Here is a 13677-nt window from a genome sequence, read left to right on the forward strand (position 1 = left end):
CCACCAGCAGGTCTTCCTGGACTGGGGGACAGCAGACCTGCGAAGGCAGATGGTAGCAGGCCAGCCACTCACCGCCTGCTTATGCTCAGCTGGGGAGGGGGCTCTTGGGTGTACGGGAGAGGATGGTTGTGCTCAGCCCCAGGAGGAGCCGAGGTGGTGGACCCCTGGATGGGCGCCCTGCGGCTGAGTAGGCAGCACGCTTTCCTAGAGCTTTTGTAGCAAAGACCCCTGATTAGCGTCCTGCTGTACGTACATGGTGTTATTCTCTGCCACCAGCCAGCTCTCTCCAAGCTCCGTGGAATCTCCTGCAATGCTGCCATTCGGCTTTAGGTTGTCATCCTTTGCATCGCCGTTGTAATTACCTATCCAAAATGAAAACCGTGTAGATTACTTGAAATTCACAACTCCACAATGCACACTAGCGTGTGGTTGTCAATCACATTTTAATGAACCGGCTAGCGTGTATGTGCACCAGTGTCCACTCCGGGAAGGAGTACGAACTGCTCCCTACGCGGCTCAGACACCGCACTGCTCACAGCTGAGGAAGATTCCATGGGAGATTAAATGGTAGGGGTCTGTGAGTTTGGAGCAAATGGTTTGGCGTTCCGATTGTGTCAGATCACACGGTGACTCGGGTAAATGGGTGACAATACAATGAGAACTAACCCGCACCCTTACACTCAAATTCTATCATTTCCGAGGCTTAGAAGCCCTGGGGGTAACACTCAAGGAGACGTCATCCCATGGGGAATTTCCAGTCCATCCAGATCCAGGGAGAACCAGAAAACTCACAACACAACCTACTCTTACAATTTAATTCCAGGTGTTTAATTCCAGGTAATTTAATTCTGTGCAGGTGGCTGGGTGGCGTTGGTGGCCCCTGACCTACAGGAGGTGAGAGTAGATGATGTGTGGTCCCTGCTGGCCTTAAACTCGAGCAGTCCAATTTTCAAAGCTCAATTTTCATCCCAGAGAAATGTGGATGAGCCTCTGATAAGCATCTGGGCTTCCGGACTGTTATTCCACGTATCGGGGTCCATTGGCCCTTTAAGCCTAGAGGCAGCCAGAAGACCCCGTTCCAGGAATACAGGAAGGAACAAAGGCAAAGGAAATGGCCTAAGCCAGAAGCGAGGAAGCGGTCCTAGGGAATGAGTAGTTGGATGGGAAAACCCAGGACGCTGCCCCTGTAAGGGACCGAGCCTGGGAGTCCTGTAGTGCAGAGCAGGGCAGGGCTCCTCTCTCTTCCAGCCAACTGCCTTCTCCCTCAGAACAGGGAGAGGCTGACAGGAGAAGGAAGCCAAAGCAAGGAGGCTGAGCTCCAGCTGTGAAGGACTGGGAACAGTAGTTTCCCCAGGAGCAGATGGGCACAGAAGGAGAGCCCCGGATGTGGAAGAAGAATCATAGAATCACAGAATATCAGGGTTGGAAGGGACCTCAGCTTTGCACTGTTTCTTTTTAAAAACTAGCCCCAGACGGGGGTGCGCATAGCCACAAACTACACCATCTGCTCAAGAAACTCCCTGAAAAAGCACAAGAACAAATCCGCAGAGACACACCCCGAGAACTCCGACCAGGGGTATTCTGTCTGCTACCCAAGATCCATAAACCTGGAAATCCCTGACGCCCCATCATCTCAGGCATTGGCACCCTGACAGCAGGATTGTCTCGCTATGTAGACTCCCTACCAGCACTCCCAGCTATCTTCGAGACACCACTGACTTCCTGAGGAAACTACAATCCATCGGTGATCTTCCTGATAACACCATCCTGGCCACTATGGATGTAGAAGCCCTCTACACCAACATTCCACACAAAGATGGACTACAGGCCGTCAGGAACAGGATCCCCGATAACGTCACGGCAAACCTGGTGGCTGATCTTTGTGACTTTGTCCTCACCCATAACTATTCCACATTTGGGGACAATGTATACCTTCAAATCAGCGGCACTGCTATGGGTACCCACATGGCCGCACAGTATGCCAACATTTTATGGCTGACTTAGAACAACGCTTCCTCAGCTCTCGTCCCCTAAGGCCCCTACTCTACTTGTGCTACATTGATGACATCTTCATCATCTGGACCCACGGAAAAGAAGCCCTTGAGGAATTCCACCATGATTTCAACAATTTCCATCCCACCATCAACCTCAGCCTGGACCAGTCCACACAAGAGATCCACTTCCTGGACACTACGGTGCTAATAAGGGATGGTCACATCAACACCATCCTATACCAGAAACCTACTGACCGCTATGCTTACCTACATGCCTCCAGCTTTCATCCAGACCACACCACACAATCCATCATCTACAGCCAAGCCCTATAATACAACCGCATTTGCTCCAACCCCTCAGACAAACACCTACAAGATCTCTATCAAGCGTTCTTACAACTACAATACCCACCTGCTGAAGTGAAGAAACAGATTGAGAGAGCCAGAAGAGTACCCAGAAGTTGCCTACTACAGGACAGGACCAACAAAGAAAATAACAGAACGCTACTCGCCATCACCTTCAGCCCCCAACTAAAGCCTCTCCAACACATCATCAAGGATCTACAACCTATGCTGAAGGATGACCCATCACTCTCACAGATCTTGGGAGACAGGCCAGTCCTTGCTTACAGACAGCCCCCCAACCTGAAGCAAATACTCACCAGCAACTACACACCACACAACAAAAACACAAACCCAGGAACCTACCCTTGCAGCAAAGCCCGTTGCCAACTGTGTCCACATATCTATTCGGGGGACACCATCACAGGGCCTAATCACATCAGCCACACTATCAGAGGCTCGTTCACCTGCACATCTACCAATGTGATATGTGCCAGCAATGCCCCTCGGCCATGTACATTGGCCAAACCGGACAGTCTCTACGTAAAAGAATAAATGGACACAAATCAGAGGTCAAGAATTATAACATTCAAAAACCAGTGGGAGAACACTTCAATCTCTTTGGTCACTCGATTATACACCTAAAAGTGGCCATACTTCAACAAAAAAACTTCAGAAACAGACTCCAACGAGAGACTGCTGAATTGCAATTAATTTGCAAACTGGATACAGTTAACTTAGGCTTGAATCAAGACTGGGAATGGATGTGTCATTACACAAAGTAAAACTATTTCCCCTTGTTTATTCCCACCCTTCACCCCCCCCACTGTTACTCACACGTTCTTGTCAACAGCTGGAAATGGCCGACCTTGATTAGCACTACATAAGGTTCCCCCATGCCCCCGCTCTCGTGCTGGTAATAGCTCACCTTATCTGACCACTCTCGTTACAGTCTGTATGGTAACACCCATTGTTTCATGTTCTCTGTGTATATAAAATCTACCCACTGTATTTGCCGCTGTATGCATCCGATGAAGTGAGCTGTAGCTCACGAAAGCTTATGCTCAAATAAATTGGTTAGTCTCTAAGGTGCCACAAGTCCTCCTTTTCTCATAGCCACAGTGGGTGCTCAGGAGGGAAGCAGCCCTGACACATCCCTGTTGAACCTGCTGAGCTTCAAGTATTGCCAGGCTTGTCTCCTGGCAATCTAACTGGTCTCTGCTTGCTTCAGAGCGGAGTTTCTCACTCATCACCCACGTGTGTTAACCTGGAGTCTCCTTTGCTGTGTCACTAGATCAGAACTGGGTCTCTTACATGCATCAAATACATGTCTCTGACCTCTCTCTGGCATCTGCTCTATTCCGTCTTGCTGGACTCTCAAGGGCTCGCTGCGATTTGTATCCTGCACGGCACCCAACATTTGGTTACGCTTGACAAAGAATACCAAAGAATTGTGGAGATTAAACATGAAAAGGACATACACTGGGTTATCTACTCCATCTTCTCGGCTACTTCAGCACTGGTCCCCAGAGGACCATTTTCTAATGCTTTGTCTTGCAGCAGACCCACCTTCTGCTGCAGCTGGACAACTAAAAACAGCTCTAAAAAGAAGGCTCAGTGATCAGAGAAGCCTTTGCCTGTGCTCGGACTGTGACTACGACAGTGCGGAGACAGTATGCTTCTGCGAGTGCAAGGAACAAGAGAGCACAGCAGAAAAGCTCAGGACGGCTCCTAAACAGGGACTTGGAAATCTATCCTGACCCACAAGAAGGGCCTGAAAGTTTTATTCTCATTTCCAAGTTGAAAGAAATGAAAAGCACAGATTAGGCCGAAAAGCCCCAATCAAAGAGGGACAGACATGCTTCAATGCAAATAAGAGAAAAAAGATACGAGGGGACCTGGACCAGAGGCATCCAGGGTAGGACTGCGATAATATTTAGACTGCAGCTTATGAATGTGTTGAATGTGAGATTCCTCTCCTGTTAAAAATGACATCTGTAGTTGTCATTTCTGACACGAGAGTTAACGCCTGGGTAACCAGATTTCTTGTAAGTTACATTTGCCAGGTACCCGGGCAATGATGGTTCCTTCAGTCCAGTGCCCGACATCGCAGTCCACACAAGACAGACTAGATTATGCTGGGATAAACAGAACATGGGACAAAAAAACCCAACCAATCCCCAAACTGCATGATTCACTGAAAATCTTCTGATCGTATGACTTGACGGTACTCAAGAACAGGGATACTCACCACACAGGCCACAGAGCTGGCCCTTGTAACAACCGGACACTGAGACCTCCACATAGTGATTGCCGTCAAATCTGACCCAGAGACCAAAATCAGTTTCCAAAAGCACGTAGCGCCCGCTGATCTGGACCTTGATCTTGTTTTCAATCACCACGGGCAGGTTCCTTCTGGTGCCATTCACCTGAATAACACGTTGGGAAAGTCTGGTCACGACTAGGTACCCCCATAATTCCCAGGGAATCGCCCGTGAATAGTCTAGCCAACGAGTTCACTGGCAGGAATGTTCTCATTCACACTGGGAATTTGGAGGAAATCTGACAGAAAGTTCACAGAAAGCCATTTTCAACTGCCAATCCTGAGTATTCTCCGGGGAAGCCTCATTCTAAGAAGCACACCCAACCAATGAGAAAACAGAAACTCACCATGTGACCTTTACGTCCAATCAAATGTCTCAATTTTTGCAGGTCTCAGTTTAAGCATGTCAGATGATTAAAATACTCCTTTTCAATAACATTTCACTTACAGTCACTTTCCTGTTCTTCAGCAAGGAAATCTGAGTTCCATAGACATCCACGTGCACCGACTTTACATAGGAAACTTTGGTATTGGAGCCCCTGTGCTCATTGGTGGTGGACACGTCAAAGGGTGGAAGCCCCCTGGAGCCGTTGCACACTTTGGAGAGGGTGTAAGTGCAGTTTCCCATGAAATGGTGAACTCTGCCATCAAACGTGTAGTAATGCGGGTCCCCTGAGGCACTGCAGGTGGCACGGCCTTAAAAGGAAGAAACGTGGATTTATCCCCTGCAAATCCCTCCCACGTAACTGCACCCCTGTCACCTGCGCTCCACCGAGCACTTCATGTTGGTGCGCACTTCCTGCTCACGCCACTTCAGAGCTCACAGAAACAGCATCGACCGGGAACAGAGTGGGGAGGAGGCAGGCAAGCTGCCCCATCCCTAAATGCCATTGTGCTGTAACTGGAAGACATCTGCGAGGTTCCCTGGAAACTCAGGGAAGTCGTCCTCCCTGACGTGGGTCTTGATCCGGTGATGCGGAAACTAGGCTGAGACCTTCCAAACTCATTTTCCCTTCTGATCGGGGACAAGATCTGAACCCTGCTCTCACAGGGGGAGTGGGCCTCGGGAAGAAGCAGGAGTGGTCACCGTCAGGTCATATGAATTTCTGGCAGTGCAGATCTCGAGAGAGGAAGCTCCCATGTATCGCAACCCATTTCGCCACTTGAGAAGCTAAGTGACGAGCACAAGGCTCCACTGCAAGTCAGTGGCATCCCACCGAATAATAACGAGATGACGTGACTCCCTGTATCCTGCTTTCACCAGAAGTGACCACTTCCTTTTACAACCAATACAGTGTTCATGTTCCTCGGCTATGCCCAGCAATGTGATTTCTGAACACCTAGGAAACTGACAATAGCATTGTGGTTGCGTGAAACCCACTGGAAATATCTCATGGATTTTTCAAACTCTGTTACCTAGAAATGGAGGACACAGAACCAAAAATTCATTGTTAAAGAAGAGCACTCTTGGTCTACGTTGAATCTCAGCTCTAACGCTAAGGCTTTGGTTCTAAGTTGGAGCCAAACCCAGAAGAGTCGTAGTAAACGGAAGCATATAAGATGTGGTTAAGTGCCTCTGAGAAGAGTTCGCAAGAGTTTGCTCTGTCCGCTCTGACCCCGAGCACTAGGGCAATCCCCAGGTTGTCCTCCAGCAAGACTCAAAGGCTTAGACAAACCTGCACTAGTTCCACACTTGGCTAGAGCTACCAGCTGCTTTACCATTTGTAAGGTGAAAAGGTTTTGGGTCGCACCGATGGAATAACTCTACCTGGGGGACTGGTCAGCATTACTGTTGGACTTGCCTTCCTAAAACATAAATGTGGAGTTTTCAAACAGCTATTAGGGTGGGAACGTAATCTGCAGTCAGGCACCAATTTCTCACCCCACATGTGAATGGGGAGGAGCTTTGTCCAACACAGAGGAACCCACGTTACCTGTCTGACAGGGCTCTGCTGTCGTTGGAGTTGCTGTGGTCGGGGAGTTTCCTGGCAAAATATACAAAGGAAATAACATGAAGAGGTTGGTCACTCTGTTCTGTGAGGAGTAGACTAGGACGACTCTTGAACAGTTTCCTCTTGGACTTTAAATGATCATGTGATCAGGAGAAATGTGATTCGACAAAGACTGAGCGCAATCTCAAAACGTAATAGCTCTTAAAACGCCTCACGATAAACAGACGGAACGTGTCTTTACCACCTGCCCCCCAACTCCACCCCCAGTCCTCCTCTGTGAGTAGAGAGAAGGATTTAGTCTCAGCCACAGTCTCCTAGCAGATTAACCTGTGCTGCTTATTGTGTGGGGCGGAGTGGTCTCCGAAGCAGGGCTTGTTCCTTGCACTGTTGTAGACTCTAACGAGATGATCACAGCATTGGTTGGTGAGGGCCAGGAACCCAGCGTGAGGTTCAGTAACATACATGGTGGGAACTGGGGACCCTTCTCCAAAATGAACCGTTCCGCCTCCCAGATGTTACGTTCTTTGGAACCTCATCTGCACCCAGCCACCGAGTTCACAGCCCACCAGGAAATGTCCAGGAGATTGAGGAAGCACTGAGAGATCCACCTTACCTGATGGACTGGTGCCTACTGCAGTTGGACTTGAAGTCGTCGAGGCGTCTACTGGAAAAAGACACAAAGACATTCACGTTGAGAGGCTGTTCATGCTGTTCTATGAAAAGTTCTATAGGATAACCCTCGGAAGCTCTTTTTTAGACTGCAGATGACCACGTGTGAGAAATGTGATTCTAGAAACACAGAGCACATGACATGTACCCAAACAGCACCCAGCATCCAGAGACACATCATTCTCAGAGACGCCTGTCATGCAAAACACCTGCGACCTGGTAGCTCTGCCAGAAAACGGAGAAGAGTGAATGTGCCCGCGGGCTCTCTGCACCGTGCAGATGACCTGTGTCTACCCCTGCGCGCGAGTACTTTGCAAGAGCAACTTAGACTCTTGGTAGTTTTTAATTTGCCTCCCCCCCGCAGCCCATTGGTACTTTCCTAAATCAACCCCTTTGAGTTCAACGTTTGCATTTGTGGCATTGGGTGATTTGGGGCTTGATTCTGCATTCCCTACTCAGGTCAAACTCCAGTGATCCTGCAAAGGTCTATGCCAGCTCCACTCCCACTGCAGGGGAGGGAGCTCCGTGATGGCAAGATAGGGGATTTGTCTTTGACTGTCTCTTTGCACTGGCAAGAATCAGCCGTCAGCTCCTTCCTGTGCCATCACATAAGGGATAAAGTATCTGGAAAAAGTCCTTCTGGACCAGAAGCCTCTGATTACTGAACTCACACGTGGAACCTTTTTCAGGGAGGACTCACCAGTGGGGTAACAGCCCAGCTCCCCGTCCTGAACACCGCAGATCTCTAGCGGTCCACACGCCCAGCCTGTGCAGGTGATGTTGTTATTGCTGTTGCAGGTGCAGTGCTCAGTGCAGGCGTCGTGGGTGAACCAGCTCTCACCCAGCTGTGAGAGAACGGAGAAGCACTTGACTAGATAATCGTAGAAAGTCTATCGACTAGTGTCACCTACGTGCGGTGCTTTGCAAACTCTGGGTCCTGCCCCAGTCCTGGGTCACGGAATGGAAGGCGCTGGGTCGCGGCACCTCGGGCCAGACCCCCACCGGGCTGTTAAAATGCCGTCGGCTGTGCTTTTCGGCTAAGGCCGGCTAGTCCCTACCCATTCCCGCACTGCGCAGCGCCCCCACAAACTGAGTGCGGGGGTGGGGAGCGATGCCTGTGGGCGAGAGCCACGCAGAGCCGCCTGCGTGCCTCCTCCTAGGAGCCAGACATGCTTCTGGATGTTTCTGGGGCCCAGTGTGGTCTGCAGTGCCAGGACAGGCGGGAAGCCTTCCTCTGCACCCCAGCTCCGCTGCTCACCAGGACCTTCCGGAGGTAAGCCCGTGTCCGAACCCCGTGCCCCAATCCCCTGCCCCAGCCCTGAGCACCCTCCCCATACCCTGCATCCCAAACACTCTGTCCCCGACCCCACCTCAGAGCCTGCACCCCCAGCCGAGAGCCCTGAGTCCCTGCCACACCCCAACCCCCTGCCCCAATCCTGAGCCACCCCCAAATCCGGAGCCCTCTGCTGCAGCCCACAGCCCTCAGCCCCAGCCGAGAGCCTGCACCCCCAGCTCAGAGACCTGACCCCTTCCGCACCCCAACCCCATGCCCCAGCCAGAGCCCCATCCCGCACCCTGAACCCCTCATTCCCGGCTCCACCCCGCAGCCCTCACCCCCACACCCCAATCCCCTGCTCAAGCCCTAAGACCCTCCCACACCCCAAACCCCTCATCCCAGCTCCGCTGCGTCGCTGGTATCAACAATTTTCTTCAACTGGGCCACAAAAACAAGAGTTTCAAAACTCCTGCCCTAGTGGATAATCAAAGGAGTTGAGAACAGTTCAATGCCTTTGATACTCTCCATGCTACGAGCTCCCTCCCTAGTGTCCCTCCCTGAGACACTGTGGCCCAGGAGAAGGTGTCTGGGACTGGGACACTTGAGACCTGCGTTCTAGTCTCAGCACTGGCCTGCTGGATGAGCTTACGCAAGCCATTTGACCGCTCGGTGCCTCAGTTTCCCCTTCTGTAAACTGGAGAGAATGATACCGACCTCCTTGGTAAAGCGCTTTGAGATCTGCTCTTGACAAGAGCTAGGAATGGTTATTATTTACATGAACAATTAGATCCACACAACCCACTGACCTGAGCCCAGAGGAAGTTAGTCTCTCTTCATTAATTATGATCAGTTACAGTCACAGTGAAAGAATCTGGGGGTTGTTGTGTCTGTGTCTAGGTGCGCAGGGTAACTTGCCTGATGATAGTGGTTGTTTCCATCCACACAACCGCAGCTGCTCTCCGGCACACAGGTGTCTCCACTCAGAACGTAGCCTTCGTTACAGAAACAGCCTTCCACTGGTAAGGAGCTGCAAGGGCTAAACGCAGAGGGAGTCACGCAGGTGGAAGGACACCTGCTCCCACAGCTCTTGTACTGGCTTCCTCCCGGACAGGAGATTGCTGCAAGTGAGAAGAAAAACCCACATCACTGAAAGGAAAAGATCCCAAAGCAATTCTCTTAAAACTTCCCCTCTTTGTTCCAGGACAGCAAAGGGTGGTTAGAAAGCTCTGCATATGGTGACTGCTCTGTGCTGAGGTTTTTCTCCAGGGACAGAGTGGAAAGCCTTTGTGCAGGGAATGACAGACAGACAGACAGACTAATGACGCCTGGTTGGGGACCGGTTGTATCCAGGGATCGGAAATAGGCAACAGGATACAAGTCCAGCCTTTCACCTATTGACGTGGACATCGGCTGAAACGCGCCTCCGGTGGCTTGTCTCTCGCAGCGCACAGCTGGCTGGTGGCCCGTGGAAAGCAGCCGAGATGGGTCATCGGTGTCCAGTGGCTTTCCACGCTCTGACTCTAGAGAGTCCTGTCCTTCTGCTGGTTGGCCGTTCACTCCCTCCAAGTCTCCACACTTCCCCTGCCCTCTGCACACCTGGCCTTCCCCTCTGCCCCTACCTCCTCCCTTCACTGTCCCCTCTCCCGTCCTCCTCCCTTTGCAGCTAATCCCCTCCCGACAAACCAAACCAACCAACCCAATCGCGGCAGGCCCAGGTCATTTACAATCCAGACCCCTGCTCACTCTGCTTGTGTCTTACTCCCTCCCGCAGCCTGCGCCTGTCTTGCTTAGACAGTGTGGAATGGGGCTTCGGAACAGGGGCTGTCCTCTGTTGCTTAGACAGTACCCAGAGCAATGGGCCCCCATCTCAGCTGGGGTCCATAGGTGCTGCTCTAATATACAGAAGAAATCATACGAACAATTTAGGGATAAGGAGGAGACTTTAGTGGGGGTACAATGCCCCAAATCTTCCTACTGCAGAGTTTTTTGCACCTTCCTCTGAAGCAGCTGATGATGGGGGCCGTCAGAGGCAGGATCCTGAGTTTGCTGGCACATGGCTCGGTTCCGAGAAGGCCCTTCCAATGGGGACCGCTTATTGCCTCAAGAGGACCTCTCCAGAACAGAGCTCATGCAGCCCGTGCACACAAGGTGGGGAAGGTCACCCTGCTGCTTCCTGGGCAGCAGATCTTCTAAGGGCTAATGGAGCAATGGTGGCCCTGATTCTCCTCTGGCTGACTCCAGCTTTACACTGGAGTACCTCCATGGACTTCAGTGGCTACTGCTGATTCACACCAATGGAAGTGAGCAAAGACACAGACCCTCTTCCTCTAAAACTGCCAGGCTAGTACCTTTCACAAGGACCTAACATTCCTTCCTAACAATTACAAAGAGAAGGGACTGTGGGGAGTTTCACTCGAGTCGCGGCTACTGTTTCTTCCACGGCAGCTCCCCAGACTGGAGACGCTCTTTGGATAAACAGAGCATTTCAACCTCTCAGGCGCTCTTACTTTACCAGCGCTAAATTCAGACAAATTAATACTTAGATGCTTTGTGAGGCTAGATCAGATTCAGTCTGAATATTATACCTAACCTGGCAGGATCCAGTGTAGAACTGGACCAGACTCAGGGCAAGAGAACGGAGAGACCACCCTCAAAGCATGACAGAAGAGGAAAGTGCATGCCGTCAGGGAATAGAGGAAGCTCTAATTTGAAGAGCTTCTTGCATGATGAAAGTTGAATTCCAGAACTTAATAGAGATCAATTACAACACTCACGGCACAAAGTATTATTTCTCCATTCTCTGCAGATCCCAGCATTTGTGCACGACTCTGCATAAGCCTGCAGCCCATTGCATAAGGACACTGTCGGCTCCTTCGTGTGACACATGTCGTAAACACAGTTTTCCAAGAAAATCTCTGGAGCTACTTTGGCGTGACAGTCCTTGAAGATACCTATGTTAAGTCAGGAAAGAAACAGAATCACAGAAGGGAAGATGGAAGAAGCCGAGCGGTGCCACTAACCATCCCCTGTCTTGGCAAGGAGTCAGTGCTCCCTGGCCAGTGTAGGCTGACCAGCTCGCGAGACTCAGCCAGACCAAACCTGGAGCTGAATACACCCAAACACTGATGAGATTTGGCTCAGTTTGGCTTAGGCCTGTCTCTACCATTTGCAGGGTAAGTACAACGTCACTCAAAGCGGACACCCTTGTTCTTGATAGAGAGCTAGCAACGCCCTGGTAGTTACTGTTTCCGGAGGAGGGAAGGCCTAAAGCACTTCAGCTACCCCTGTAAGAAAGCGGGCAATGGGGACCACCACACTATGTCTCTGCTGCAGCAGAGTGGAAATTAATGGGAGCTCTGTGTGGGCAGGAGCGGCAGAACGAGGCCCTTGAAGTGCAATGCCCAAATAATCGTCACATCCTGGTGCCATCTCAGTGCAAGATCCAGTCCGAGCAGGTAACTCAGGGCAACTCCTGGGGCTTCTAGTTCAGCTTTTCGCACTGGGGGCCATACACATGTCCCTGGGGACTCGGGGCCGAGGCCCCACGGAGCGAGGTCGGGACGGAGGCAAGGGCAGGCTGTCATTGGGAGTGATTTCAATCAGCTCGCCCAGGACTCAGCCATGGGCATCGTACCTGTCGGGTCGGTGATCATGCCACAAGCTGTGTCCTCCCTCGCTTCGCTCTCCAGCTGGGGGTCACAGACCAGCACTTGGTCAGGGGAGCATCTGGCAAGAGAGAGAAAAGTTTCTGATGAATGTTTCTTTATCTCCCCGGGCCAGATCTGGACAGGACGATTCCACGTCTGCCCAGCCACAGAGCGGACTCCAGGCTCCCTGAAAGGCTGCGTTCTGCCCCCACCTCCCCCACCACAGGAGGGGGCTCCCATTCCCGCACTGGGCACCTTGGGGTGCTCCACGACTCAGACGGAGTTGAATGAGGGGTGGAACACACTGCTGCGGGAACCAGTGGATCGGTCCGGCTCCTGACTGGGACAGCAAGTGACCTCCCACCCACCAGCAGGTCTTCCTGGACTGGGGGACAGCAGACCTGCGAAGGCAGATGGTAGCAGGCCAGCCACTCACCGCCTGCTTATGCTCAGCTGGGGAGGGGGCTCTTGGGTGTACGGGAGAGGATGGTTGTGCTCAGCCCCAGGAGGAGCCGAGGTGGTGGACCCCTGGATGGGCGCCCTGCGGCTGAGTAGGCAGCACGCTTTCCTAGAGCTTTTGTAGCAAAGACCCCCTGATTAGCGTCCTGCTGTACGTACATGGTGTTATTCTCTGCCACCAGCCAGCTCTCTCCAAGCTCCGTGGAATCTCCTGCAATGCTGCCATTCGGCTTTAGGTTGTCATCCTTTGCATCGCCGTTGTAATTACCTATCCAAAATGAAAACCGTGTAGATTACTTGAAATTCACAACTCCACAACGCACACTAGCGTGTGGTTGTCAAACACATTGTAATGAACCGGCTAGCGTGTATGTGCACCAGTGCCCACTCCGGGAAGGAGTACGAACTGCTCCCTACGCGGCTCAGACACCGCACTGCTCACAGCTGAGGAAGATTCCATGGGAGATTAAATGGTAGGGGTCTGTGTGTTTGGAGCAAATGGTTTGGCGTTCCGATTTTGTCAGATCACACGGTGACTCGGGTAAATGGGTGACAATACAATGAGAACTAACCCGCACCCTTACACTCAAATTCTATCATTTCCGAGGCTTAGAAGCCCTGGGGGTAACACTCAAGGAGACGTCATCCCACGGGGATCAAACGCTTCTACGCCAGAAGAGAGGAAGCGGTCCTAGGGAATGAGTAGTTGGATGGGAAAACCCAGGACGCTGCCCCTGTAAGGGACCAGGCCTGGGAATTCCTGTAGTGCAGAGCGGGACAGGGCTCCTCTCTCTTCCAGCCAACTGGGAGGAGCTCTCCCTAGAAGGGTAATACATATGCTGGCTTCTCCCTCAGAACAGGGAGAGGCTGACAGGAGAAGGAAGCCAAAGCAAGAAAGCTGAGCTCCAGCTGAGAAGGGCTGGGAACAGTAGCTTCCCCAGGAGCAGATGGGCACAGAAGGAGAGCCCCGGGTGTGGAAGAAGAATCATAGAATCACAGAATATCAGGGTTGGAA

At 51.6% G+C, this 13677-nt stretch overlaps 1 protein-coding gene across 1 annotated transcript in view; it reads right to left on the reverse strand.

Moving 5' to 3' along the window:
* Positions 1 to 13677, reverse strand: part of LOC144930867 (zonadhesin-like) — a 46490-nt gene that overhangs the window by 3117 nt on the left and 29696 nt on the right. Inside the window, exons 22-31 of the mRNA XM_078854325.1 lie at positions 12822 to 12930; positions 12191 to 12282; positions 11331 to 11507; positions 9472 to 9674; positions 7981 to 8125; positions 7225 to 7275; positions 6594 to 6644; positions 5108 to 5355; positions 4588 to 4765; positions 254 to 362 (exon numbers count right to left, since the gene is read on the reverse strand). Of these exons, the coding sequence (XP_078710451.1) occupies positions 254 to 362; positions 4588 to 4765; positions 5108 to 5355; positions 6594 to 6644; positions 7225 to 7275; positions 7981 to 8125; positions 9472 to 9674; positions 11331 to 11507; positions 12191 to 12282; positions 12822 to 12930 (1363 nt within the window). The remainder of the gene's footprint in view (positions 1 to 253; positions 363 to 4587; positions 4766 to 5107; positions 5356 to 6593; positions 6645 to 7224; positions 7276 to 7980; positions 8126 to 9471; positions 9675 to 11330; positions 11508 to 12190; positions 12283 to 12821; positions 12931 to 13677) is intronic.

Source organism: Lepidochelys kempii, chromosome 9 (assembly GCF_965140285.1).
Source record: "Lepidochelys kempii isolate rLepKem1 chromosome 9, rLepKem1.hap1, whole genome shotgun sequence".
NCBI lineage: Eukaryota > Metazoa > Chordata > Testudines > Cheloniidae > Lepidochelys > Lepidochelys kempii.